The sequence below is a fragment of the Alosa alosa genome, chromosome 10 (assembly GCF_017589495.1).
Source record: "Alosa alosa isolate M-15738 ecotype Scorff River chromosome 10, AALO_Geno_1.1, whole genome shotgun sequence".
Taxonomy (NCBI): Eukaryota; Metazoa; Chordata; class Actinopteri; order Clupeiformes; family Clupeidae; genus Alosa; species Alosa alosa.
The window spans coordinates 19,511,555-19,538,861 of record NC_063198.1 but is presented as its reverse complement, the minus strand read 5'-3'; the positions used below and the strand labels follow the sequence as shown (position 1 = coordinate 19,538,861).

The 27,307-nt window shown below is 46.9% G+C and overlaps 1 protein-coding gene across 6 annotated transcripts in view; it reads right to left on the bottom strand.

Annotated features, from left to right (window-relative positions):
• The window catches only part of iqsec1b (IQ motif and Sec7 domain ArfGEF 1b), a 179,545-nt gene that overhangs the window by 55,680 nt on the left and 96,558 nt on the right, over window positions 1-27,307 (bottom strand). The window contains exon 1 of one of the 6 annotated variants that reach the window (XM_048253906.1): window positions 22,788-23,326. The exons of 4 other annotated variants lie outside the window; for them this stretch is intronic. In XM_048253906.1, the coding sequence (XP_048109863.1) occupies window positions 22,788-22,864 (77 nt within the window). In that variant the 5' untranslated portion in view covers window positions 22,865-23,326. Of the gene's footprint in view, window positions 1-14,547; window positions 14,756-22,787; window positions 23,327-27,307 lie in introns of those variants that run through there. One more of the 6 variants, XM_048253908.1, reaches the window with a different exon arrangement.

Sequence of the window (27,307 nt, the reverse complement as noted above, 5' to 3'; positions counted from 1 at the left end):
ATAGGGCTTTCCCCGGATGAGTGTGTGGGGGTTTATGAGGTAAGTATGGCATCACACAGGTGAATTGCCTCCACATAACCATGTCTTTGTTCATCTATCAACTGAATGGATATCCAGTAGAAACCCTTCAGATCCCGAAATACAGTATATAGTTATAAAGTCTCGTAATGTCTTTCCAGTCAAGCAAAAACATTAGTTAGTCCAGTCATTACTTTCCACTCACTAAAACAGCCTTAGTGAATTCATAGGTCCAAGCAATGCTGTGAGTTGTGAGGTAGAGAAGTTGTGTTGTTACTGAGATGACCAGTAGGGGGAGCTGTAACACAGCCTTCTAAAGGCCTCACCAACATTACTAACTGCAGTGGAACATGCAGATGCAGGAGGGACTCCACACACCCCTGGCAGAATACTTCAGCTTTCCAGGACCAACATCCAACAGTGCTGACTTTAGCACAATCAGTCATTTCAAAATGATTAAAACACAGTTACTCACTCCCCCTCCTCTCTCTTTCTCTAGGAATGACACATCGAGGATTGAGTCAGTTAACATTTATGGCAGATGCAGACAGTGGTTTATAAATAGAGCTTTGGCATACAACTGCATGACAGTGTGTGTCTGTTTGAGTGTGTGAGTCAACATGAACAAAGCTGCACTGGACGACAGTGTTGCTGCGGGAGGCTCTCAAGCCATGCTGGCCAATTAGCACGCAGCCTGGGAGTCAGGGCGAGGCCTCTGATTGGCCTAGACCACTCTCGGGAGCTCATTAAAGGAGGCTGCCGAGTAGAACCTCCTCACTGGCAAAACTTCTGAAGACAGTTTGATCGAAGAGGGCAAGAAAAAGCAAGCGATAGAGAGATAGAGAGAGAGAGAGAGTGTGTGTACATCTGTGTGTGTGTGTGTGTGTGTATGAGTGTGTACGTTTGTGTGAGTGAGTGAATGAGAGTGAGAGAGGGAGGCAGGGAGAGAAAAAGCAAGTGTGTGTATGTGAGTGTGTGTAAGATAGACAGAGAATGTGAGAGCGAGCAAGTGTATGAGTGTATGTGTACGTCACATGTATACATGTGTGTGTGTCTGTATCAGGGAAGGAGACTTCAATTTGAAGCCTATTGCCATACTATTTAGGATTTCAGAGACAACAAAAAGAAACATATTTCAAATCAAATCAAAAAGATGTTGAAACGATGGAAGACTTCTTATCATCTTCTCTCAAAGGCACATCCTATCCTAGACCAAGGTTTCAATTTCATATCCATCCATTTTCTATTCCTGACATACATCATCCTCAAGAGAGGTACAAATGAAAATGTCTGGCAGGAGTGCTACTGCAGAGTCTTAATCCCTGTCTGAGAGTACAGAATTGGTTTGGCAGGTCGAACCCCCACCACCATCACCACCACCACCACCACCTGCTCTCAATGCCAAATGCATCTTCTCACACTCCTGAGCTGCTGGAGAGTGATGTCATGCCCCATTCTTTCGTGAGGGTTGGGGGTCATAGGGGTTGGTGTGGGGGCGGGCAATAGGCAGCTGTTGGACCTTCATACCCTCACACAGAACCAACACCATAAGTGCTTCAACACATGCTCAGCGATACTTCAAAGTGAGACACAGTGTATGAATGGTAAGGAGGCAGGGGGAGAGAGAGATAAATAAAAGCAAATACCATACGCCCTGAAATTTTAAATGAAAATAATGAGATTAAGCTAAAATATATCCTGGGCGAAATTCCAGAAATCGCACTGGCATGGCAGCTGGAAAATATGTACTAGCCTGTCATGAAAGACAAAATGCAACCGTAAACCAGTGATTACACCCCACTGTTGTTTATCTATTATTCTTCCTACTAATTTTACTTCTATTATCCTATTATTCTATCTTCTATTCTACCTACCCTCTATTATTTACATTCTCATCTTATTATTGTTTTTATTAGTACAATTATTATTACTGTCTCCTGTTTTGATTATTTATTTTTTTTTGCTTTGGCAATATTGTAACTTCAACAGTCATGCCAATAAAGCACAATGAATTGAATTGAATTAAATAGAGAGAGAGAGGCAGACAGACTAACAGACAGACAGAGAGACAGACAGAAAGATTTAAGATCTTTTAAGAGGATATGAATTATCGAACAGAGGTGGTAGAAATAGAAATAAAAAGGTAAAATGAATGAGACAAACTCATTCAACATGTAGATGATCCCCTACTCTGCTGGCCACTGAGGGGAGGCTGTGGGCAGCAGCAGTGACCCCACGGGAGCAGGTGCTCCATCAGTCCTCCTCACCAGTGCCCCCACATGGCTCCAACCGTGCCCACGCTCAGGATAGGCATGTCGTCATTTGTTTACACGGTGCCTAGTGCGGTGTGCCAGTTGTAATGACTGTTTACGGGCCGCGCTGAAGCACTCAATAGGGGCCTGTCAGGGACACTAAGTGGTCCTTCTCAGAGTGGTGATGCCAAGCCGCTCATTTACGAGAGCCAGAGGGCGCCACTTGCTCCGCCCTGCCCACCCTCTGTTTGGGTGAACAAGAGGGTGGGGGTGGGTGGTGTACGGGGCCTGTTAATGAGATTTATGTGAACCACAGACAACAGGCACGGACCTGCCACTCCACTTCCTCTGTACCCCACCTGAAGTAGACCTCCTTTTAAAGCACAAAGAGGAGCATACAGTCCTGTAGCTACACATATTTGGACGGTAGAATCAGCGTCTGGTCAGAGCCACAGATCACTTCAGCAGACGCCCAGAGTGGCCTGCTGCCATGTCTTCTACGGTGCTGGAGCCCGGCACATAATGATGCACTTTCCTACCACTGCACTGCAAATACATGTTGGAGTAGAGCAGACATGCCTTTTATTATTATTATTATTATTATTATTATTATTATTATTATTATTATTATGATTTTCTTTCCTAAACCTTTGACATAAAATGGAAGTTTTACATTTGCCAACCCATGCACTTTGTGTAGAAAGTGCCGATTATCTCTTAGAAAGTGCTCTCTTGTTGGAACTTCCGACCTCTGATTGTTCTGGAGGGAAGAGCAGCACAAAAGCACTGAACAGCTCTGAAAAAGGCTTTGAAAAACAAACATCTCCATTGGTCCGTCTCCTTGGTGCACTTCAGCTTTTCCTGGACTTGATGGTCCAGCTATGGGGAAGCCTCACAAGAGGAAGAGGAAACTGTGCATTTAATAATAGTAGCACTAAAAGCAGAGGGCTGTGCACCCTACATAATGGTGAAATATGAACACCGGCAGACACACACACACACACACACACACACACACACACACACACACACACACACACACACACACAGACACACACACTAACACGCACTAACACACACACACACAAACTGGCTGTGAGACAACATTAAGTCTGCTGATATTTCCTGATGTCTGTGACGGCCATTATCTCTTTGATGTCCATTATCAGGGCATTCAAATGCGGAAAGACATTGCTAGGGGTTGCTAAAGTCGTTTGGCTTTCCAGTGCATCACATGATTCATGGCCTACTGTCTCGCTAGTATAAACCACATGCTACATGAAGGGCTATCTTACTCCCACTCTAGATAACTGAAGGTGTATTTTTGCATAAGCGCCGCACGTCAGCATGGTGAAGAGTTATACTGCAGATAAGCTGAAATGTGTATGACAGTAGCATGAAAGCAAGGGAGCAAGGGCAGAGAGACTGAGTGCAGGGGAGGCAATTATACTGGATCTCCTGGATGTCCCTTTAATACAAATATCCATGTCACACAGAGAAATGTATGAGGAAAAAGACCACACACACACACACACACACACACACACACACAAAGCATGCATACACAGTGATATTCAAACAAACACACTCACACAAACACAAATTCACACACACAAAACCTCACATACAAACTCGAAAAAACATGCACACAAACACCCGCATACACACACACGCTGCTGGCATCGCATATACACACACAAAGTGAATGTGGTATTACTGGCTAATTGGACGTTAAAACTGCTTTTCATTAGAGAGGACGGAGGACAGATTAATGCATGGGGACCACTCACTGTGATCAGGTCTGTCCAGTCATTATGGATGGAGGGAGAGGGAGGCTTCGCCAGCTGCCTGGACTATATCGACAGCAGCCAACCCCTCCCCAACCCACCTAGGACAATCCCACTTCACACTGCACCATCTGCATCCACACACACAAACACACACACGCGCATGTGTAGCTGTTGCTTGAGGCCGGAAAGTGATGTATCGCATCGACAGACGACGACATACGCACGCACGCACGCACGCACGCGCACACGCGCACACACACACACACACACAGGCCAATAGTCCCTAACTGACAGCAATGACACACCAGCACTGATGTAGGCTAATTGCTGTATGTGTGCCAGCTCTGCACTACACACACACACACACACACACACACAAAAGCATGCATACACAGTGATATTCAAACAAACACACTCACACAAACACAAATTCACACACACAAAACCTCACATACAAACTCGAAAAAACATGCACACAAACACCCGCATACACACACACGCGCGCGGGCACGTGCATATACACACACAAAGTGAATGTGGTATTACTGGCTAATTGGACGTTAAAACTGCTTTTCATTAGAGAGGATGGAGGACAGATTAATGCATGGGGACCACTCACTGTGATCAGGTCTGTCCAGTCATTATGGATGGAGGGAGAGGGAGGCTTTGCCAGCTGCCTGGACTATATCGACAGCAGCCAACCCCTCCCCAACCCACCTAGTACAATCCCACTTCACACTGCACCATCTGCATCCACACACACAAACACGCGCATGTGTAGCGGTTGCTTGAGGCGGTTCACGCCGGTTATGCGTGCGACGTGCACGCACGACGCACGCAGCGCTGCACACACACACACACACACAGGCCAATAGTCCCTAACTGACAGCAATGACACACCAGCACTGATGTAGGCTAATTGCTGTATATGTGCCAGCTCTGCACTACACACACACACACACACACATTCTCACTCTCTCTCTCTCTTTCACACACACACACACACACACACAGACTCGGTAGCATACTGTAAAGGGGGGCTGACTGGTGTTCTGGCATCTTATGAAGTGTGTGCATGTAGATGGAAATGAGCTCTACATGTAGCATCACTCAAACATTTTGATGTGTGCACTAATATAGATGCATTAGCCTACTCTGTCCATACAAATCAGGAAGGGGCTTTGAAATACTGTTCCCCTGCAAGACTCCCATTAATCACACACACAAACAGCAGAGACCTTGCACAGCACTGGGCTTGGAAATGAGACTGATGTCGAGAAAATGTCCCACAGCCTGATAGGACAGTGAGAAAAATACAGAGTGGACACACAAGAGGAGGATGGGAGTGACACATGGACACAATTACGTCAATTCTGTCCACAGAATGGGGATTTCCTTCTGTTCTTCATCTCCATCCCAGATAGTTCTCTCTCTCTCGCTCTCTCTCTAACACACACACATCCACCCACACACACACACACACACACACACACACACACACACTATCTCTCTCTCCCTATCACTCTCTCTCTCTCATGAATAATCATGGGTGTCATTATGAGGGATGGGCTTCTGAGCAGGCAGGACTTGAGATGAGAGAGGGTGGAGTGGGGTAGGGTGGGGTGGGGTAGGGTGGGTTGAGGAGAGAGATTGATAGGGCCGAATGCAGAGTAATTGATCTGTGGGGCCTCAATACGCGTCATTGGGCGCGCACGCCACTCATGAATACTCAAACAGGCGATAAGACAATGAGAGCTTCGGGAGAGGAGAGCGAGACAGAGAGACAGAGAGAGCGTGGGCGGAGGTGTAGAGAGGGAGGGGGGGTGTAGTCTGATGATCTACAAAAGAGAAAAGAGAGGAAACACCTCACAGAGCATTAACAATGAGATGACTAAAAGGCAAGCGCGCTGCTCCACGCATGAACAACTTCCCCTGTGGCCTGAGTGACGCTGCTGCTTTTACTGAACTCAGCGCTCACAATGCGCTTAATTTCACTCAGCATGGACCAGTTGTAGACGTGTAATTAGACAAGATGTTAATATTACAATAACTCCTCATTCCCCATCCTTATGACGGGATTGAATATGGTCAGAGTAGAAGTTTGATTAATGCCAGTTCCCTTTGAACTTTTTTTGAAAGCCTCAAACCTCCTCTCTCTGGCTCTCTCTCTTTTTCTCTCACCTGACAGTCCATCATTTCTTCCAAAGCCCTGAAAAGAGCAGCTTCTTCAAAGCCAGCCCAAATCTGTCAGTGGCTCCGGCGAGCCCTTCAAAAGACTCCTGCCAACAATAACTAAAAGCTCTGTGCCAGCCAGCCGCGGCCTCAAATCAATACCCCCAGGGATGGGCTTCATAGCAACCACAGGGGACAGACCCCTTGTGCTTAATGCCCAAACTGATACAGTCCACACTCTGGGTGGACAGACGGCCCAGACCCCACAGCATCGAGTCACAGAGGGGGAGCAGGCACTAGGAGGCAGGTGCAGGCTGGAGCATTACTGTACTGAGTTATCGGAAAACTCCCCCTATTACCGTCGGTCCCGTATTTCCACCGTCTTGGGTGTATGTGTCACTCAATGTCCATTTCTATACAAACCAAGACGGCGGACAGCTATGTACCATTGACATTTTACCGTGACTCGAAGAGCTGTAAACAGTGTTGTAAGGCTGCGTGTACACATCCGCTTGGAGCTCCAGTGGAATTTTAATTTCATGACGAGAATTCTCGGTCTAACCGCTCATGTGCCGTTGAAACGGCGTGAATAGGCGATCCATCAGGCCAGCACTATAAACTCTGAGCGTGGTAAACAAAATCGGATATTTCAGGCAGTAAATGCTCCCGTTAAGAACCAAACAAGATTTTGTTCAAATCTACACACCTATGGCTACTGAAAAATGTATGGTTAATTTAGCAAATGTTATTTTGAAGTGTTAAAAAACATTGTTGTTTTAGAATTTCCGAACAAAAGTGGTGATAATTGGGGGTGTTCCGATACTTAACTGGCATCATTGTGCCATGTCCATGTCTAGGTTCAGATTGCAGAGTACTGCTACACTCCAACATAGTCCCTGATATGAACACTGTGGGCCTATTTCAAGCACCCTGAAATACTACCAGGTATTTAATAACTAATTGGTGATGCTAATCTAAACACTGTGTATATTAAGTTTTGAATGTATTACATGAAACATTATGTATCTTATGACATTATTACATGATGAGAGGCTCTTCAGTAGCCTAGCTAAATGTGCCCTCTTAACAATTCCCTCTGTTTGGATATTCCTTATGTGGCCTAAGACCTAGACACCTAGATATAAATTAAACTCTTGTTATAATTGGCAAACGTACATAACAAGAACTCCTCTCTGAACTGTCAAGAAAACTAATGTGTCATTAAAGTAATGAAACAACATCTATTGTGGCTTGCCAAGGAAACACATCCAGAGTTGGATGGAAGTGGTTTTGGTAGCAGATGATTTATGGCTGATACCCAATGTTTTTGGGCACCTCTGCTGGGTTCCAATGGCGCTAACAACTAATGGAATGAAGCAAATAAATATTTGTGAGTTCTGGCTGTGACATGACACAAACAATAATGGATGTTCAGTCTTCCCATTAACAACACTGAAAAAAGTCCAGGCTTTTGAGAAGAAGGCCTGTTATCTCTGTCCACCCCCATCTCTCTCTCTCTCTCTCTTCTCTTCTCTCTCTCTCTTCTCTCTCTTCTCTCTCTTTTGGAGTCTTAACTGTGAAGGGAGCAGCATGGCTCTCTGACACTCACACAAAGTGCTGAAGCTGCTTTTAATGAGGCGCCCATTGCTGGCCAAGCGATGATGCTCACGCCAAGATCAGTGAAAGGAATCATTGTGGAAATAATTGCAGAGAGAGAGAGAGAGAGAGAGAAAGAGACAGAGCAGAGGCTAGAGCAGGAATCAGAGGGCCACATGGCTGCTTTGGTAGTCTCTGCAGGCCATTGGCTAGGACTTTTTCTTTCTTTCTTTCTTTTTTTAATTGAACCATAAAGTGTATTGTGTATTTCAGGGGGTAGATAGCACAATGAGTGGAGAGGCTAGAAGCAAGGAGCAGAGCATTCTGCTGATGAGATGAGGCAGACACAGGACCATATCTAATACCGCGGCTCCACCTTTAAGATACATCAAAGGACTCTGCGCGAACCTGGACCTACTTTGCTGTTCAGAACAAAGCGTTGCCTGCATGGAAGAGTCAGTGGATGCTTGGGCCCCTCTCCTGTTCTGTCTCCAGCTGCAGTAGGATTCTCTTCCTCTTCCAAGAGTTTCCACCCCAACAGCATTCTTTCCTCCCGCACCATCCCTCCTTCTTCCTCTCCGTCTCTCTCTCTCACTCTCCCTTTTTAATATGAGAAAAATATATGTGTGGTGTGGGCCTCTCCGAAAGCTTCCACTCCGCTAGCCATTCTGTGGCTGCTGGCTGTTTTACAAGCCTAATGATGTTTATACGGCTTACATAATAGCATGGGACTGAGATCATGTGCTAGGAGCAGCACTACACGCCACTGCTCTGTCTGCTGAAGCTGGGACGCATCCAGTCTCACAGAAAAGCCTCAATGTTATACAGAGTTCTGAGAAAGATCTCTCATGTGCTTAAAGACTGCTAGGGAGATGGAACACCATGCAACATCATACACCTCAGCACACTAAAAGGAAAACACCCCAGCAGGTAGTTTTGGAAAGCAAGAGTTGGCTCCCCCATGGTGACAATAATACCCTGTCCCATTGCATGCTGGGCAAGTGGAAGAGGGAAAAGGGCTGGGACTGGAGTGTGAGATAGGAAATCATGACAGGGGCAAAGACAAAAAACAAAACCAATACCTGTCTTTGGCTAAAGACATAACTTCTCATCTTTATCTGGAAAATGGGTAGCAATGAGGTGATGTGTGTGTCTGTGTGTGTGTGTGTGTGTGTGTGTGTGTGTGTGTGTGTGTGTGTGTGTGTGTGTGTGTGTGTGTGTGTGTGTGTGTGTGTATGGTACTGTACGTTGATCACCAGGAGTGGGCTCCGCTAGGTGGGCAAGAAGCGAGATGGGACACAGTGACCCCATCTTGGAGTCGAGGTCACCGAAGCCATTAATGTTGGATGAGCATTGCACTGGACAGTGGCCTGGCCCTGCGCCCTCTCACCGGGAGATGCATAAAACATGGCTGGCCAGAGTCGAGAGAGCAGGTGGCCAGCGGGGCGATGACTGCTCCGGACTGACCATGGCCTGGGGTCAAACGGGATTGGGTTGGGGGAGTAGGGGCCTGCATAGGGCAGTGAGGGGGTGGGGGCAAGGTTGTTTACTCCACAGGGTTGTTCTCTCCACAGAGAGAAGGCTGAATGTTAAGACCTCAATTTGAGACCTCAAGTGCCTACTGACAGAATCCATACAGAGAAATAACATATTTAATATGGTGTGTTTACTGTGTAATAAACTATATAGTGCTTTGCTGTAATATCCATTTAGGTCCAGTCCCAAAGCAATTAAACTGAGTGTAATATTCTGACAGAAATATTCAAAATGTTGGAATATTACGAGCTAAACACTTATATTCAGCTTTTACTACCCTGTGAATTAAAGCTCTATGGTCCTCAATGTTTCTCATTAGTCAGATGCCGAGCAATAGGCTCCCAATCCCAATACTGAACTCTATCCTATCCAAGTAAACGATGATACATAATATATTGCAGATGAAAATAATTTATTGAAATATGGAAGATGACCCTCACACACACACAGACACACACACACAGACACGCCTCCTGTCTTATTCATTCCTGTGCTGAGGACATTAGACTGAGCAGGCTGACTTGGATTACCTGAGGAAACAGATACCACGGGCACTGAAATATTCATTACGTCTAATTACAGTTCTGGCCGACTGACAGGGCGGACTGGCAGGGAAAGAGCAACACCCCCAATGATCAAAAGTACTCTCACTCCGAATACAGGTTTTAATTAACAATTTACCAAATTACCAGTCTTGAACATCGCGTCACATTCAATGAGTTATATTTATGGTACCATGAAGGTCTTCCTTCTCTTTAATTCAGACTATGGCACCATGGACAAGCACTTTGTAATGAGGGAAACCAAGTAAATCATAGACTCTGAGCAAGTGATCTTTTGTTACTTCTGTTAAAACAACACCACCGCCACTGGAATTTGTGTTCCTGTCACAAACTAATGTCCAGCTGACTCTAGACAGCGCCACAACCGCAACCGAGACGCGCAGGATGAAGAACTCTGTTAGGGATGAGAGGAATTTCACACATAGCAGACCAGAAAGGCATGAAATGTAACGCAAAGAAACGCAACACAGAAACCAGACAAACCAGAACATCTTCACAAAATCAATTCAGTCCAGTAGCTGACCACTAACATTCACTGACCCCCCCACACACACACCACCACCACACACACATAAAAACAATACATCTACACCAGAAATGTTACACAACACTCTTGTTCCATGAAAGGGGTGTACAATCTACATAAGCAGCAAGCAAACAGACAAACACTCCTGTGATTTAGAGCGAGTGACGGGACCAGTCTTAAAATAGCCCCCCTTTTCCAGCTGAGGTCCTCCCTTGGGTAACCACACTCCCACATTACGGAGCAGTTTCCTCCACTTCAAATGGGGCTGAAATGACTCAGTTAGTGCTCGTACTCACCCACACTAGGACCACTGTTCCCTCTGACCACTCCACTCGTGTTTTGATGTTATTTGGAGCTTGTCTGGTTGATCTACACTGGTTTCGAAGATGACTTGAGAAAGAGACGTACAGCTGGGTTTCTCTGCATAGTCCTCCTAGTCTGTGAGTGTGTGTCTGTGAGTGTGTGTGTGTGTGTGTGTACGCAGCACACAACTGCTCGTTCTGCCGGTCGGAGTCCGGTTTTGTTTTTCAGCTCCTGAAATCCAAGCTAGTTGTCCCAGGCTGGCTCCTAAGGCTTCTGGAACACTCTGGGAGTACAGCGCAGTACATGCGGTACAGAATTCCGCCCCAACAACAACACCAGCAGTTCCCCTACAGGCCTCCTCTGCCAGACCAGTCTCTGCCTGAGCCCCTAAAGGAGGTGTGTGTATGTGTGTGTGTGTGTGTGTTTGTGTGTGTTAGGGCAGCAGCAGTAAAGGGTCCGTGTTTGCCTCAAAGGCCCCCCCCAGGTGTACCATCCGTTAGTCTGTCTGCCGGTCGTTCAGTCAGCTGCGGTCCTCGTGAGGAGCGGAGGACGCCAGGATGTCTGGGATTTTAGTTAGTGTCCTTCCGGTGAGGCCATCCAGGGCCTCGGGTTCACAGTTTCTTTCCTCTGTTTATTTCTCTCTCTGTCTTCTCTTCCTGTGTATAAGACTTTCTCTCTCTCTCTCTTTCCTCTTTTCCTTCTCTTCTTGACTTCAGGTTCCCTCCTTCTCTCTTTTTCTTCCTCTCTCTATCTCGATCTCTCTGGGTCTCTGTGCAGATGCTGGTCAGGACGTGTGTGTTGGCCACCTCAGTAAATTAATAATACGCTGTGCTCTCTGTGCCTGCAGTTTTTTGGCCCCGATCAGGTTGCTTTCGCTCTTAAGTTACACTCACTGTAGTCTCTCCATCTCTCTCTCCCTCCCTCTCTCTCACTCTCCCCCCCCTCTCTCTCTCTCTCACTCTCGCACTCTCTCCCTCTGACTCTCTTTCCATATGTATGTCAGGCCCCTTCATCTGTTTTTCTGTACTCTATCCACAGTTTTGCTCTTTTTCTCGGCCGTGAGTGTGTGAGTGTGTGTGTGGTGTGTGTGTGTGCGTGCATCAGTGTCGTCAGTCCTCCTTCAGATCTCTTTCTCGCTGTCTCTTCTCTTTCTCTCTGTGTCTGCCTGTGCTCCCATTCGCCCCTTTCTGCTCTCTCTCTCTCTCTCTCTCTCTCTCTCTCTCTCTCTCTCTGTCATGTTTTCTCTTTATTCTCTCGTTTTGTTTTGAACACACAGCCTCAGCCTCAGTGGGGGCCTCTGAGGAAAACACTTCCCATCAACGCCCCGCAACCCCCCCCCCCCCCCCCCCCCCCCCCCACCAGCCCCCACTGCCTGTAAGGCCAACACTTTTTTTGGGAGCTTCAGGGGCCAGGCAGGGGAGGCCTAACCACACTGTCTGAGCCTCTGGGTATGAGGAATAAAGAGTAACTGCTTTTGCAGAATGAGAGAGAGAGAGAGACAGAGACAGAGATAGGGGAGTGATATAGATGTTGAAAGTGACAGAGAAGATAGACAGAGACTGAAAAATATCTAGATAGACAGATAGAGAGATATAGATAGACAGAGATAGATAGATAGACAGATATATAGATAGATAGAGAGGGAGAGAGAGAGAGAAAGAAAGAAAGAAAGAAAGAAAGAAAGAAACAGAGAGAGAGCAGAGAGAGAGAGAGGGGGGGGGGGGGTCTTTCCATGACTACAATGGTATATACTGAAATCTCAAAACAATTTCCTTCATGTATCGATCGTAACATACATTTATTTGAATGTATATTTATCCCATCTTCAACACATATTATGTGTTGAAGATAGGATAAATATACACTCAAATAAAACATTTATAGATGGAAGTTGTTAGTCACAGTAGAAAATCATATTCTTTTAGACAGTGAACGTGAAAACAGTGGTATTGGTATTGGTATTGATATTGGGCTCTCAAACTTTGTCTGTGCCCATATGTGGAGTATGGGTATACAGTATAGGGAAAATATTTGGAGAAAAAAACTGCAAGACTGAAGCGGTCATGTAGGGACTTCTCTGTGACTTGGCATGGACTAACTAACCCAGGAGTGAGAGTGGACGCAGTGGGAAGATGGGTCTAATAATAAGACAAACACCTAGAGAGAACTGGACACATAACAAAGATAAGGAGACTACGGAGAGAGAGAGGAGTGAGCATGAAAGAGTGACAGCCAGGTGGTCAAAACATCAGACCACTGTCTGCTGAATCTCCAGTGGAGAGGAAGGGCACCAGCAACACACCCCACAAAACACTCACACACACACACACACACACACACACACACAAAGATAAGACAAAGATAAGACAGAAGGGAAGCCTCCCTTTACATTCAGCTATGTGCTGCCTCTTTCAGAGAAGACTGCTATCAAAGAAGCGATCACTTCCAGTCCAGTCAAGCCTAAACAAATACAGGCAAAAGGCATCAGAGATACGGGCTATATACCCCTATCCCCCCCCCCACCCATTCAGCCTGTGATAATACGAATGGCTAAATGCAGCAGTGAGTTTGCGAACTTTCATGCTGTTTTTGTGTGTGTGTGTGTGTTTGTGTGTGAATAAACAGAGAAAAACAGAGAGGAACTGACACATGAGCAAAAGAGGAAAAAATGCGTAACAGAAACCTGCCATGAAGCGGAACAAAACAAGAGATGGAAAACCGACCAGGAGAACTGCTGCACAACTACCCCCCTGTTTCACACACTCACACACACACACACACACACACAAAGCAACTCACTCACACAACCCCAAACTCCTTCCCAACAACAGTCAGACTTTCTGTTCGGGGCAACACTCCTCCATCTGCGGTGAGACCAAAGCGGCGGATCTGAATTACAGGGTCACGACCAGGCAGGGCTCTGATTGGCCGATCTCCTGACTCCAGGCAGCTCCAGGCTTAACCCCGGGGCCACTAATTTTAGCCCTCCCAACCCTCGGCATGGCCAAAGGGGAGCGCAGCTATTAATGCCCCAAACTCCTAGCTCCTCCAGCGGGACAGAAAGAGGAAGCCCACTCGGATTACAAAAGCCATCCCAAGCCAAACAGCCAGATTCCAACTCTAGCCGGTTCCATTCCAGTAATGTTCAAGGAATATCAAAGACTGAGCTGTTATCAGCCGGGCCGACAAACACATGCAGCTGCAATGGCTTGCTTCCTTATTAGGCAAATACACATCAAAAACACTGGGTTGAGTTCAATTTTGAGAGAACTTACAGTACTTTTCATTCACACAGCAAAGAGTACAGAACTCGTATGACAATGACAATGACACTGGTTCATGAACTCAACATAACTCTGAGAACAGGAAGAAATTCTGCTAAAGCCACAAACTTCACAACAGTCATGTCCCACTCTGCTACCCTTACATTAGTAGAAGTCACGTCCGTTTATGTTATATTTACATTCTCTGACGTCCGCTACTTGAGAGCACACATGGGAAAACCATAAGCTCGACTGAAATCACTGCATATAGAGACGTAGAAACCACATCATCATGCACCAGTCATTCATTGTCAGTGTTAAACCTGAGGAACAGGCTGGTAAGATAAACTGAAGCAGCCTGCTGTGAGACATCAAATGTATTCAACAGGTGTGGACCCGGGGTGAACCGTGGGCTCCACGAATACCGTCCCCACCTCTGGAAAAGCACTCATATCTACCGCAGCCATCCTTTTCCCAGATGCGCTTTGAGGAAAAGCGACCTGTCAGAAACAAGAGCCAAGCCCCTACCTTATGGTCCGGACGGAGATGCAGTACTTCCACATTACGTTCCACATGTCCAAGGCATCGCTAGCCTGGACACCTGGGCTGGGTGTTTAGGGATGGCGGTCAAAACGTGTGACCGAGAAAGTCGGGGGGGGGAGAGAGAGAGGAGGTGATGACAACGACACAAAAAACAGAGGTGACAAGAGAAAGAGAACGAAAGAAAGAGACGCAGAAATAACAGGCAGCATGTGTGGAGAAGTCATGCAGATCCTCTAGCAGCATCCAGACCGGAGCCACTCCTCCCTTTTCTCTCTCTCTCTCTCTCTCTCTCTCTCTCTCTCTCTCTTTCTTCTTTTCTCTCTCTCTCTCTCCTTTACTCTCTCTCTCTCTCTCAACGTGAGTGGGACGTTGCCAAAAGCTCCCAGAGGTGGGTTAAAGAGAGAAAAAAAAGAGATGACGGATTTAATCGCTCTCAGTTCAAGTTACTGCAGTTGCTGTTCTACAAAAGTTTTTCCCCTGTGTGGTTGGCGTGTGGCGTGTGTGTGTGTGTGTGTGTGTGTGTGTGTGTGTGTGGTGTGTGTGTGGTGTGTGTGTGTGTGTGTGTTTTGCTTGGTAGTCACAGCAGGCTATTCCCTACTGGTGGAGTCTAGTCTGCAGCCTTCTCTGAGGCAGCTGAAAGCTGAAGGGATAGCAGGAGCCTCCGTGCGCATGCTTTATTAGGCAGCAGGGTTGACCACAGACACTGAGAAACAAGGCCGGCACACACACAAACACAAACAATCCACACATACTTTCTCTGTTTCAGACACACACTCAGGCACGCACCAATGATATACGACCTGTCCAAATAACACACACACCTCTCACCCCACCCAAAACATATTTCTTGCAGATGCTCCTAAACACACCCTAACTCATGAAAAACACAGATGAGTGTGTGGGGGAGTGTTTGTGGGGGGGCAATAGGGTCAAAATCAACTGGGAAGTCTGCTGGAGGCAACAATCAGGCCATGGTCCAACTGTGACACACACAACACCCCTCACTGGGCCCTTTGGAGCTGAGATCATTGCGGAGGACTTTGGCCAGCACATTACTCCATCATGGGGTCAGAGGGGCAGCAGTGGCGTGTCAAAAAAGGGTTGGGGTTAGGGGGGGGGGGTTCTTCTGATGATGCAAGAGGGGTGAGTCATCCCAGGAACTCAGAGACTGGGAGAAGGTCATGGTTTACAAGGGGGAGGAGAAGAGCAGAGAGAGAAGAACGAGCTTGTACAGGAGGAGGAGGTGAAGGAGAAGGAAGAGTAGGACGATTGATAGGAGAGAGGAGGTGGAAGAGGAGGAGGATGATGGCAAGGAGAAAAAGATGGAGAAGTAGGGGAGAAGAACAAGCAGGAGAAGAAGGAGAAGTGGAAGGAGGAGTCAGCTGCAGAGGTTGAGATCATAATCAAGGCCAGCGTAGAGGAGCTGGGTCAGGACTTGGCAGTGACCCGCTCGAGCCATGACGGGCAGGGAAAAAGGATTAGCCACCAAATTAAATCATATCCCACCATTGGGACGGGACAGTCCGGTCCAGTCCAGCGAGAGGCAGAGTAGAGGACACACATGACGGAGAGGGAGGACGAGGAGGAGAGTGAAGAATGTTAAAGACACAAACAAGATCTATGGAACATTCTGGAAGAAATATAATGGAACATGCTAAAAAAAATGGAGTTGAAAAGGTTGAGAAAGGGAGTGGACGGTGAAAAACAAAATGATCGGAAAAAAGAGGGGGAGGGGAGTGAAGAAATGTCAAAAGATAGTGACCAAAAGGTAGGGTGTTAATAAATAAAGCCTAAAGTTACTGTTGGCATTTACTGGAAAGAAAGAAAAAGACAATCTTCAAACAGCTTTGCACTGCCATTGAACTCCATTCTTTCTTTTTTCCATGTTGCTCTTCAGTTAAGAAAGAAAGCACAAGAGAGAAGTCTTGCTTCAGGGAGGATTGTGAAACCACACACCCAGTCCCCCAACACCAGGAGAAAAGGCAGGGTGTGTGTGTGAGTGTGTGTGTGTGTGTTCACCCCCCCTTTAGAAAACCGACACTAAACAAACGGCATGACTTAATCCACTCCAACACATCATGTCAGACATAGCAGATCAGAGTCGGTCATCATAATTAGAACCAGACTTGCTCTGGAGCATTAGTGTGTATGGTCAGTAAACTAAGGGAGAGGTCACAGCATGGCCAAGCATGTCCCTCTGCATGCACAGAGTGATTGTGCAGTAGGGCAGACTGCTGGTACTGTAGGTGAGGTGGCTGCTGCAGGTGTGCCGAGGCAGGAAAACACACACATATGTTTGCTCAGTGAGAGTGGAACGGCATCAGAATGTGTGTGTGTGTGTGTGTGTGTGTGTGTGTGTGTGTGTGTGTAAATGAGAAAGAGAAAGAGGGGAGGAAAAAGTTGGTGTGAGAGAGAGATTAAATTTGACTTTATTGAACCTTTATGACTGAAAAGGATACAATGTGGAAGAAAGACCGAGTGGCAGAAGGAGAGAATCTGTATGTGTGTATTTGTGTGTGTGTGTGTGTGTGTTTGTAAGAGAGGGAGGGAATCTGTGTGTTTATTTGTTTGTGTGTGTCAGAGAGGGAGACTCTGTATGTGTTTATTTGTGTGTGTGTGTGTGTGTGGGTGTGTCAGAGAGGGAGACTATGTGTGTGTTTATTTGTGTGTGTGTGTGTCAGAGAGGGTGAGTCAGACAGCCTGAGAGATTGTCAGTGCCACATGTACGAATGAGTACACAGACAGACACACACAGAAAAACTACCTCCTGGCCACACTCACACACACACACACACACACACACACACACACAGACACATGTTGCTTTTCTTTAGGACCACCCCTTTGACCCCAGAGACTTGTTCCCTGTTAAGTAAGCACCAACATGGCCACTCCACCCCACCAACATCTCCAGATGTCTCAATCCTGTGGGGCCTCTGGCTCTAGAGCCTCTTGTTTGTTTTGGTTTGCTTTCATTCTCTTCACTTTCTGAATGACTGTCATCTCATCCTCTCATTGCTTCCTCTCTCTCTTTGTCTCTCTCAGATTAATATATCCCATCAGGAAGATGTGCAGACTTCAGAGCAGAGAGGTGACCTTGTCATTCCTCAGACCCACATGGTGTGTCTGTCAGAGAGAGTCTGTGTGTGTGTGTGTGTGTGTGTGTGTGTGTGTGAGAGAGTGAGAGAAAGAAAGAAAGAAAGTGTGTGAGAGAGAGAGAGAGAGAGAGAATGTGATATAAGGTGTTATGTGTGAATTTGAGCCTTAGCTGACCTTGAATACTATAATTTTTTGTGTATTTGTGTGTGTGTGTGTTTTGTGTGTGTGTGTGTGTGTGTGTCTGTCTATGATGACAGTAGGGACCACAAATTGATAAATGCTCAAGGTTGTCGGGGTGAACCAATGACACGGCAGCCTTCGCTGCCCGACATCATAAAACATCCTCCTCGCAGTTACCATGGTCACCCCTCTGATGCGGTCATAACCTTTGTTCCCAGGCTGACAGGGGAAATGTCTGAGGAGAGAAACACTCTCTCCCTGTAGTGGCACAAAAACATCTGTGTTAGTCATACTGCACATAATCCAATCAGCTAACACTCGACGTGACGAGAACAGCGGGGGCACTGGGGTTATCTAAGACCGAGCGCTGACCTCGAGGGCAGCAGCTTCTACCCAGTGGCCAAGATCCATGTAAACAAACGACAAGCCCTGCTGTACACCCCATCTGAATTACTCCAAAAACACCAGACTACCCAGCTGATAGGTTGGACACACATATAAAAACAAGTACTTGAATGTATATACTGTAGATACAAACACACATGCATGCATGCGCACGTGCACACACACACACACACACACACACACACACACACACACACAGACACACAATGCTCCACAACAATGAACTATCCGTCTCTCTCTCCATCTCTCTCTCTCATACACTGTCATTCTCTCATTCTCTCTCTCTCTCTACCCTCTCTTGTCCCTCTCTCCTACTCCTAATGTTGGGCTTTTCAGAGGAATACAAACTACAGAGGGGGTCCGTGTCTGACAAGTGACTGACAGTTTAATAATGTGTCATAATCGGGGGACGACAAAAGCGCTGAATATGACCACCTATGCCAACATGCAGATGAATTCATTAGGACCGGTCTATTATTCATGAACGAGAGGGGTGTTGGGCCAGCTTTGATGGATTTATGCTGATGAGACACTGGAGCAAATGTGGAAACCTCCCCCAATCCCCTTCAGGTTTGTCGCGCTGTGGTGCAAATATCAATTTGGCCACGGTCGGAGGATTTGCTGGTGATGTGTCAAATCAGGGCCATGACAGACACAAAGAAAGAGAGAGCAGGAGGTACAAGGACAAGAGGAGGAGGAAGAGAGAAGGGGGGGAAGAGGGGAGAGAGGAGAGGAAGGAATAGAAAAGAAAAGAGAGGGCAAGAGGAGGAGAAGAAGGACAAAGTGGGTGAGAGAGAGAGGTAGAAAGAGAAGAAGAGAGAGAGAAGCAGAAAGAGAGGCTGGAATAAGAGAGAGAAATGAATAAGAGAGGAGAGCAAAAGAGATGGGGACGTACAGAGAGATAGACAGTGAGAGAGAGAGAGAGAGATGACTCTAGTGAAAGTAAATGCCAGAGGGCCTCTGTGAAACCGAAAGCAATTAGTGTACACAATGAGAATTCGCTATCCATTGGCTATCACCATCATTGGCAACCAGCATAGCATGAGGCACAATGTGTGTGTGTGTGTGTGTGTGTGTGTGTGTGTGTGTGTGTGTGTGTGTGTGTCCCGCTTGGCTCATGTCTGCTTATGCATGGCTGGTCAACAAACTCCCCCAAATCCTGTAGCCCTGCAATGCTATGCCTTTAAACGACTTTAATTAACAAATTAATGAATATTCACAGAAACAGATCCACCCATTTTCACCCGCATTAAACAGCAAAGCTTCCTCCATCCAGGGAGGAGTCCTGCTCCCAAATAACCTCCGTCCACCCCACCCCCCTCTCTTCCACTCGTTTAAGCATTCATTTGCATACATTTTTACTGAACACCAGCAAACACACACACACACACACACACAAGCATGCACACACACACACACACACACACACACACAGCAGGGGAAGGCAGAAACGTCTCAGAGGGAATCATCACGCTGCCTTCTGAAGCAGGGAGCGTCCACACACCCACTAGCGTGCGGACTAGCTGCGAAAAACATCAATAATGCCAGATATCGCCCTCATTTACCTTTGATCAATACACTGCACTGCAGCGGTCTTTGACCACCACCACATCATGAGTTGGCTAATATGAAGAGGACACGTGGTGGACACTAACTGCTCCTGTCAGACGGGCTTGTCAGTGCCCAGCACCGTGCATGCAGACTCAGTGCATACCAGACCTGAGGGATTTGCGCCTGGCGTGGTACTCCATGTGTATGGAAATCCATAAATCACATCAAAGGTCTGTTTTTTTGGCTTAAACTGAAGCCTACAATTTCAAATTTCATGAATACCTGAAGCTGACCTCATATTAAATGACTGGCAATGGAAATAATATGTTTTCTACAGCCCAGCGACTTGGTCTTTCTTCAACAATTTAGGAGGGAGTGTTTGTGTTTTTGGTGAAAATTTCTATTGACTGGCAGTACAGGTACAGTACACCTTACATAAGCACTCTGCTTATTGAACCCATGACCTCGGTACCAGTAGCAGGTGAGCTACAGCATCTCTTCACACCATTCTACAGTCATTCTGCACTGCCACTGAAGACAGGCCACACAGGCAGCATCGGACCTCCAAAAACAACTCCAAAGAGCCCTGAACCCTACTGTAGCTTGTCTGTCAGAGAGCTCATTTGTTTGGATAGCCTTGCTTGAGGTGACGGGCTGTGTTGGATTGGGTTACCACGCCAACACCACCATCCCAGCCAGGGCCTCTCAACAAGCGGCGGCCACAATAACCATCCCTCACAAAGACCATAACTGTCACGGGCCCCGCCAACTTTTAAGCCCTGCCGTAATGTGAAAGACAGAGGAAGTGTGTGTGTGTGGGTGTGTGTGTTTGTGTGTGTGTCAGGGGCAAATGACACACCGGAAAAGCACTGCTCGTCACTATAATGACGGGAGGAATCATGTGATTACACGTATGGATCTTTGACACACACACACACACACATGTGCACACACACAGTCTGCTCCACTGCCAATGTAGACCAATTATGATAACAATCTCACCTGGTCCACTCACCTGAAGGAAAGTCCTTGATGGCTCTGAGCCAGTATGTGTAGCACATCCACCCCCTCTTGCCTCCCCCCTCGTCTCCCATGCATTGAAACATCACAGCAAAATACATGTTTTGAAGGTACTCTGTGTGGGCACGCCACCTATAATTATGCTTGAGTACAGATTCTGTCTAGCAGGTGCTGTTACACTCAACACAATATGATGTGATGTAAAGGACAATGATTTGTTTTGATTGTTTGCCATGTAACTGAAGGGGCACAAACAAGGGTACTAGGGCTGAAGAAATATACACAGAGACAGACAGAAAGGCAAACAGACAGACAGACACACATACAGAAAGTGAATTATGTTGTAATGAAGCAGGGGGAGTTCCAGTGAAGTAAACAACTGTAACTGCCCAGGAGGAGAAATACCCATGGTGCATTCTGAGTTCACGCACATGCACATGCACACACACGCACGCACGCACACACGCACACACACACAGACACAGACACAGAAACAGACACACACACGCACACACACTCACACACTCAGCACTCCAGGGTGAGAGAAAACAAGGAAAGGTTATGGACCAGGCAAGTCCAGAGAAGTAAAGACAAAGAGGAAAAAAAGAAAGAAAAACAGGAGAAAGTAAAATGAAACAAAAGGACAAGGCTGGAGATGGCCAGTCTCTGATGTGTTTGCTCAGATGCACCTCCTCCTCCTCCCAGGCCCAGTTAAACACTTGTACATCTCCAATCAGGCCGCAGCAAAGCGACGCTAAAGGGCCCAGCTGTCATCACTACTATAGTATATTGCCCTTCTCAGATACAAACTGAGCTCTTCCCAGCCAGACAGAGAAGAGAAAACAACAGAGAAGTTCCCAAGGGTGCCCCTTTTCCCAGAAATCCACAAGACCAGCTCAACAAAGCGATGCACTACTCAGACTCGTGGCCAATGCCTCAATAAGGCTTCAGGTTTTTTCTCACCTACTGTAGAGAGGATTTTAGGAGAGAGGGATTTTCCATCGCCTTACATGGCTGATGGAGTTGTATTGATACCAGTGTGTCAGTATTACATCAGAATGCAGAAGTTGACTCTACTGAGTGGTAAAACAAGAACATGTGCACAAACCCAACCCACTGAGTCCAAAGGTGTTCACCTGATGATGTCCTGACGCATGGAGACATTTAAATTGAAATGTCATTTAATGGGGGAAAAACCCCACTGTGCACAAATCTGTACTGCTTTTTTTTAATTTGTTTTAACTCTCCTCCACGTAAGTTATCTTTATTTGAGAACCCAGAGTGTAGGTCTATAGAAACATAGCCACACACAGATACACACATCCACACACAGAGACACACACACGTGTTCTTGGTCATGCTTAAAAGCCCAGGACCCCGATGGAAGCACGACACAATGGAGGAGATAAAGTCTGCTTTTGGTGCAGCGTGTCAGGTCAATGGGGCACAATGGTACTCTTATTGAGTCAGCATGACCCTGATGGACCTCCACCCCCTCCCATCTCACACACACGCACACATGCACACACACACACACAGACACAAAATGATGTGAGAGGCCACACTGAAGGGGCAGTGTGGTGTGATATGGGAGGAACTGCCTCGACAGGCCCTTGCACACGAACAGATCAATTACGGACTAATGAATTGCTGACTAATTGGAGAAATCCAGAATGCTGAAATAAGATGCCCTGACATGTCCCACCTCCCATGAAACCTCAAGCCTTTCTAATTGTTATGACTCATTCCATTTACTGCTAAACTCCACCGATTTATATCAACATTCCCTATGGAAATGTGTGTCAAATCACTAGATTCACCTTAAAATATTTATTTTACAAATTAATTAATATAATTTATCAATTTTATTTATGTCTTACTCAAATAATTAAACAACCCAGAGAATACAGTCTCACTTAGCCAAGACAACCATTCAAGAGAAGTTTTACAAGACATAAAAGTCACCTTACCTCTTATAAAACCCATTGAGGGGCTGCAGACAAAGAAACTGCCAGTAATCCAGACAGAAGGCTTTAAACTTCAACATTGTCTTCGGATGAAGAATGGATAAATTAAGCAGAAATAAGTATGACCGCTTAGGCAAGTCAAAACACAGAGCCGTGGTCCACTCCAACTCTCATCCAAGTCATACCTCGCCAAAAGGAAACAAAACCAAGAATAATGTCTGAAATAAATGTCATTAGCATCATCCTGGGGTTATCTAAACACCATGAAGGGGAGGAGAAGGCTTAATAAGAGAGGACATCCACATGGCTCCCGCTCCCAGGGTGCACCTGCCTATGAGAGAGACGGAGGGGGGGGTCGCCCTCCTCAGACCCAGGCAGCTATGGGGAGGCAGAGCTCCAAGGATCCCTCTTCCAGGCTGGAGCTGCGGCCGGACCAGCTGGATCAGAACCCCATCCCTGGGAAATGTAGTCCTTCAAGTCGACTGGAGGATGAAAGAAAGAACTGGTGCCCTCTCATCCCTCTCAAGCGCAGGTATCTAAATCTCACATGATGCAGCAGACACGCTGCTTTGCTCCTGAAGGCAGAGAGTGCATGCGTGTGTGTGTGTGTGTGTGTGTGTGTGTGTGTGTGTGTGTAAGAGAGTGAGGTAGAGAATGAGTAGGGGGTGTGGAGGACAAGTAATCCCCCTCCTGAATCTCCCCCCTCCACCACCACCTTACCCCACCCTGCGCCACCAGATTGCACTCTCTCCCTCAGAGCCTCCTCCTCTCTCCAGTCTCTGTTCCTCCTCCTCCGCTCCCGAGGTACTGTCCCATGGTAACGGGACTCAGAAAATAGAAAGAGTCCCTGTCTCTGTCACTATCCCCCTCTTTTACTCCCCCCTCTTTTACTCTCCTTGTCTAGGTCTCCCTTTCCAACTCTCTCTCTCTCTCTCTCTCTCTTTCCCCCCTCTCTCTTGCTCCTCAGAGCTGAATTACAGCTGCTCCCATTGTGTGTGTGCGGGCCGATGACAGCGTCCGGCTTCAGCACGCTTCAGTGGGAACACAAAGCACACAAAGAGGCCACCGCTTTGGCTCTATTAATTAGGCTCTATCTGGTAGCTGCACACCCCTTTTGCCAGTCCCGGCACAGAGGAGCGCAGAGAGGCGAGCACATGGTCCTCAGTGGGGATGAAGTGATGGAGAGAGAGAGAGATGGGGAGAGAGAGAGAGAGATGGAGAGAGAGAGAGAGAGAGAGAGAGAGAGAGAGAGATGGAGAGAGAGAGAGAGAGAGAGAGAGAGAGAGAGAGAGAGAGAGAGAGAGAGAGAGAGAGAGAGAGAGAGAGAGAGAGAGAGATGGAGAGAGATGAGAGAGAGAGAGATGGAGAGAGAGAGAGAGAGAGGAATAGGGGCCGGCCCTGGTAAAAGTGGAAAAGGCCGCACTCGGTTAGATAATGCTGATGCAGGTTGTCAGGGTGACTGGACCATGGCAATAGAATCGTAGCTAGAATGGGCTCCCCCACCCAGCCACCATCCTTGACTACAATAGACTGATTGGGCCCCAGGGGAGGGTGGGAAGTTTCTGTGGCGATGAGAGTGGGAGAGTGTCATGCTGGCAAGGGTAATGCCAATCCTCAGATCATCAACACAATTTACTTGTGTATATGTGCATGTGTATATGTGTATGTGTGTGTGTGTGTGTGTGTGTGTAGGGGAGGGGTCACCAATCTGTGTGTGAGTCATAGAGAAAAACATTTCACATGCAAAAGAAGAACTCCTCCAAGCTGAAGGCCACATTTCCATATGCCGATGAATCAAGCTTGGGGGAGTGAGGAGATATAATCAGCCTATTGATGGATGCTGTCAACACACCTGACCAACACTCACAGGAATGTTGTCTTGCTCAATTCACTATTGTGAAAAGAAAGACATCTTCATGCTGGATATTATCAGTTTGCTAATGCACAAACAAGGGCAACCACCCTGCCTCCCTCTCTCTTTCTCTCTTCACACACACACATACACATCTGTCTCTTTTGGTAACACATAAACATTGACACACACACACACACACAGAAATTCCCTCCGTCTAACACATGCATGCATGTGTACACACACACACCAGACAGTTCAGAACAGGATGCTCATTGTCATGCACAGAGTGGCTGTGGCTGCTGCTTCTCCTCCCACAGACTGGCACTCTCTGCTCCCTCTCACGCCCCTTGCCTCGCCACCCTGTGCCACCCGGAACTTGCCACCATGCCCAACGTGCCAAGGAAACACCCTGTTCTTTTCAGCTGTAGCCTGGCAACATGAAGGCATCCAGAGGACCCAGGGATGGCTGACATATACTCATAAACACGCATGAATGCACACACACACACAGACACAAACACACACACACACCCAAATGGACACAGCCCAAAACCAAAACTTGTGAGGAGAGATACAATTCCCCATGTAAACACAGTCAGAAATATCACACACACACACACAAAATATACAGTACTCACAATCTCAAAACCCTTAAAGTGGGCACACTGATGACACCCCGGTAACCATCCCTCCATTCAGTCAACAGCAAGGGAATGGTGATTCTTAACGTTCAGCTTATCAGAGCAGTGTAAACCCTGAAGCTTATTTACTGCTCTAAATTAAAGACTGATCAGAAGTGGGGTGCATTTGGGCTTAACAGCAGTAACTCTCAGTATGGGTATATGAGAGCAGGGAGCTCAATTTACTCTGACGGGGAGAAATAATTACACCTGGCTCAAAACATTCCCAAAATACATGGAGGGAAAAAAAAGTAATTAGAAAATGGTTGAGAAGTCATTACATTTCATTCAATGTTTAGTCATTGAAATATTTGCATTTTCAATTAAATGACTGTCAATCAGGTCCATGGTACAGTGATGTATAGCCATGGGGGAACTGTGGGTGGTAAGGAGATAAGTAAAAAGCTTTCAGGCAATTCAGAGGGGAGAAAAAAACCCACATCTTTAACACGTCGAACAGGAACAGCTTGTGGGGAGTTAGTGTGTGTTTTACACCACCCACACTCACTCATTTGGTCATTTAAAGTGAAAGCTGCTCAGCTCCTTACTCCATCTTTATTTGCTTTGCAGGCCATAAAACACACACACAGATAAAGATGCACACAGACACACACACACATGCACGCACCCACACACACACACACACAACCTAGTCTGTGGCCACACACACAAATGTCCCTCAGCCCCTATTAACTCCTCAAAGCAAACCACTCTCTTTGTCTCCGGCTGCATTTAGGGATGTATGGGGGTACTCACTGGAGGAGACTCCATAGAGGAGGAGGGGTCCTGGGTGTGGAGAGGGGAGGGTTAGGGGGTAACTACTGAACAGACGGTGTAGCCAAATGAGGGGGCATTCATCATCTGGGCTCCCTGCTCCGACACGTATCTCTACCTCTCTCTCTCTCTATCCCTCTCTCTTTCTCTCCGTCTTCCTCTCTCTTTCTCCTGTCGTTAGCCCGCATCACTCAGCAGGGCGGAAGAGAGGATTTTAATGCCTGATCACTTCCATACCCACAAAGCACCTGACCACGCAGTGGACAGAGGGTCCACTCAGGCGAAGGAAGGGGGAGAGTAGGAGGAGGAGGAGGAAGATGATGGTGGAAGTGGAGATGCGGGGGAAGAAGAGTATAAAAGGTAATGGAGAGGAAATGAGAGTGGTTTGATGGAGGGATAATGAAGGCGTGAGTGAGAGGGAGAGAGACACAAAAAAGGGTAGAACAAAAGAGTGAATGTAAGGGAAGGACAAGAAGATAGACAGATTCATAGATGGAAACAGCGAGGGAGATAAAACGAGAGATGAAAAGAGGGAGGGGAGAGGCATTGATGATGAAGGTCTGACCTCCAGCTGCACAACAGATCCAGAGTGTCTGTTTTATGTGGGGCTGGGCTTCACACGAACGAGCCTTTGGCCTCAGTAGACCCATCTCTCCAATCGTACCAAAAAATAAAAGGAGTCTTTGTCTGAAAGCAAGACACTTGTATTTACTCCTTCAAGGCCAGATCACTGATAGAAGATTGACCGGTGAAGGCCTGAGAAGCCTTCTGTCATCAGAAGACTTATTTATTTAATTAGTTTCCTTTCTTTTATCTAGGAGAGCTGCCAGCCATAAAGGCCAAGGTGCTTCAGATGACGGTGTGTGTGTGTGTTTGTGTGTGTGTTTGTGTGGATGTGTGTCTGGGGTCTTGGATGGGCCTCGGCTGTCTTCTCTGGGCACCAGGTGCTTCACTCAAGGTCCCAGCTGTGCTTTTAGCCCACCCAAGTTAATGAAATACAAAGGGGTGTGTGTGTGTGTGTGTGTGTGTGTGTGTGTGTGTGTGTGTGTGTGTGTGTGTGTGTGTGATTCTGTTTATGGGGAAGGGGTGTTGTTGGGTTAATGAACACTAGCACCACCTGGGGGAGGATACCTACTTCCCAATATTCACTGCTCTACTAACCCTAAAGCCCTAAGCATGCGCATGCACACACACACACACACACACACACACAC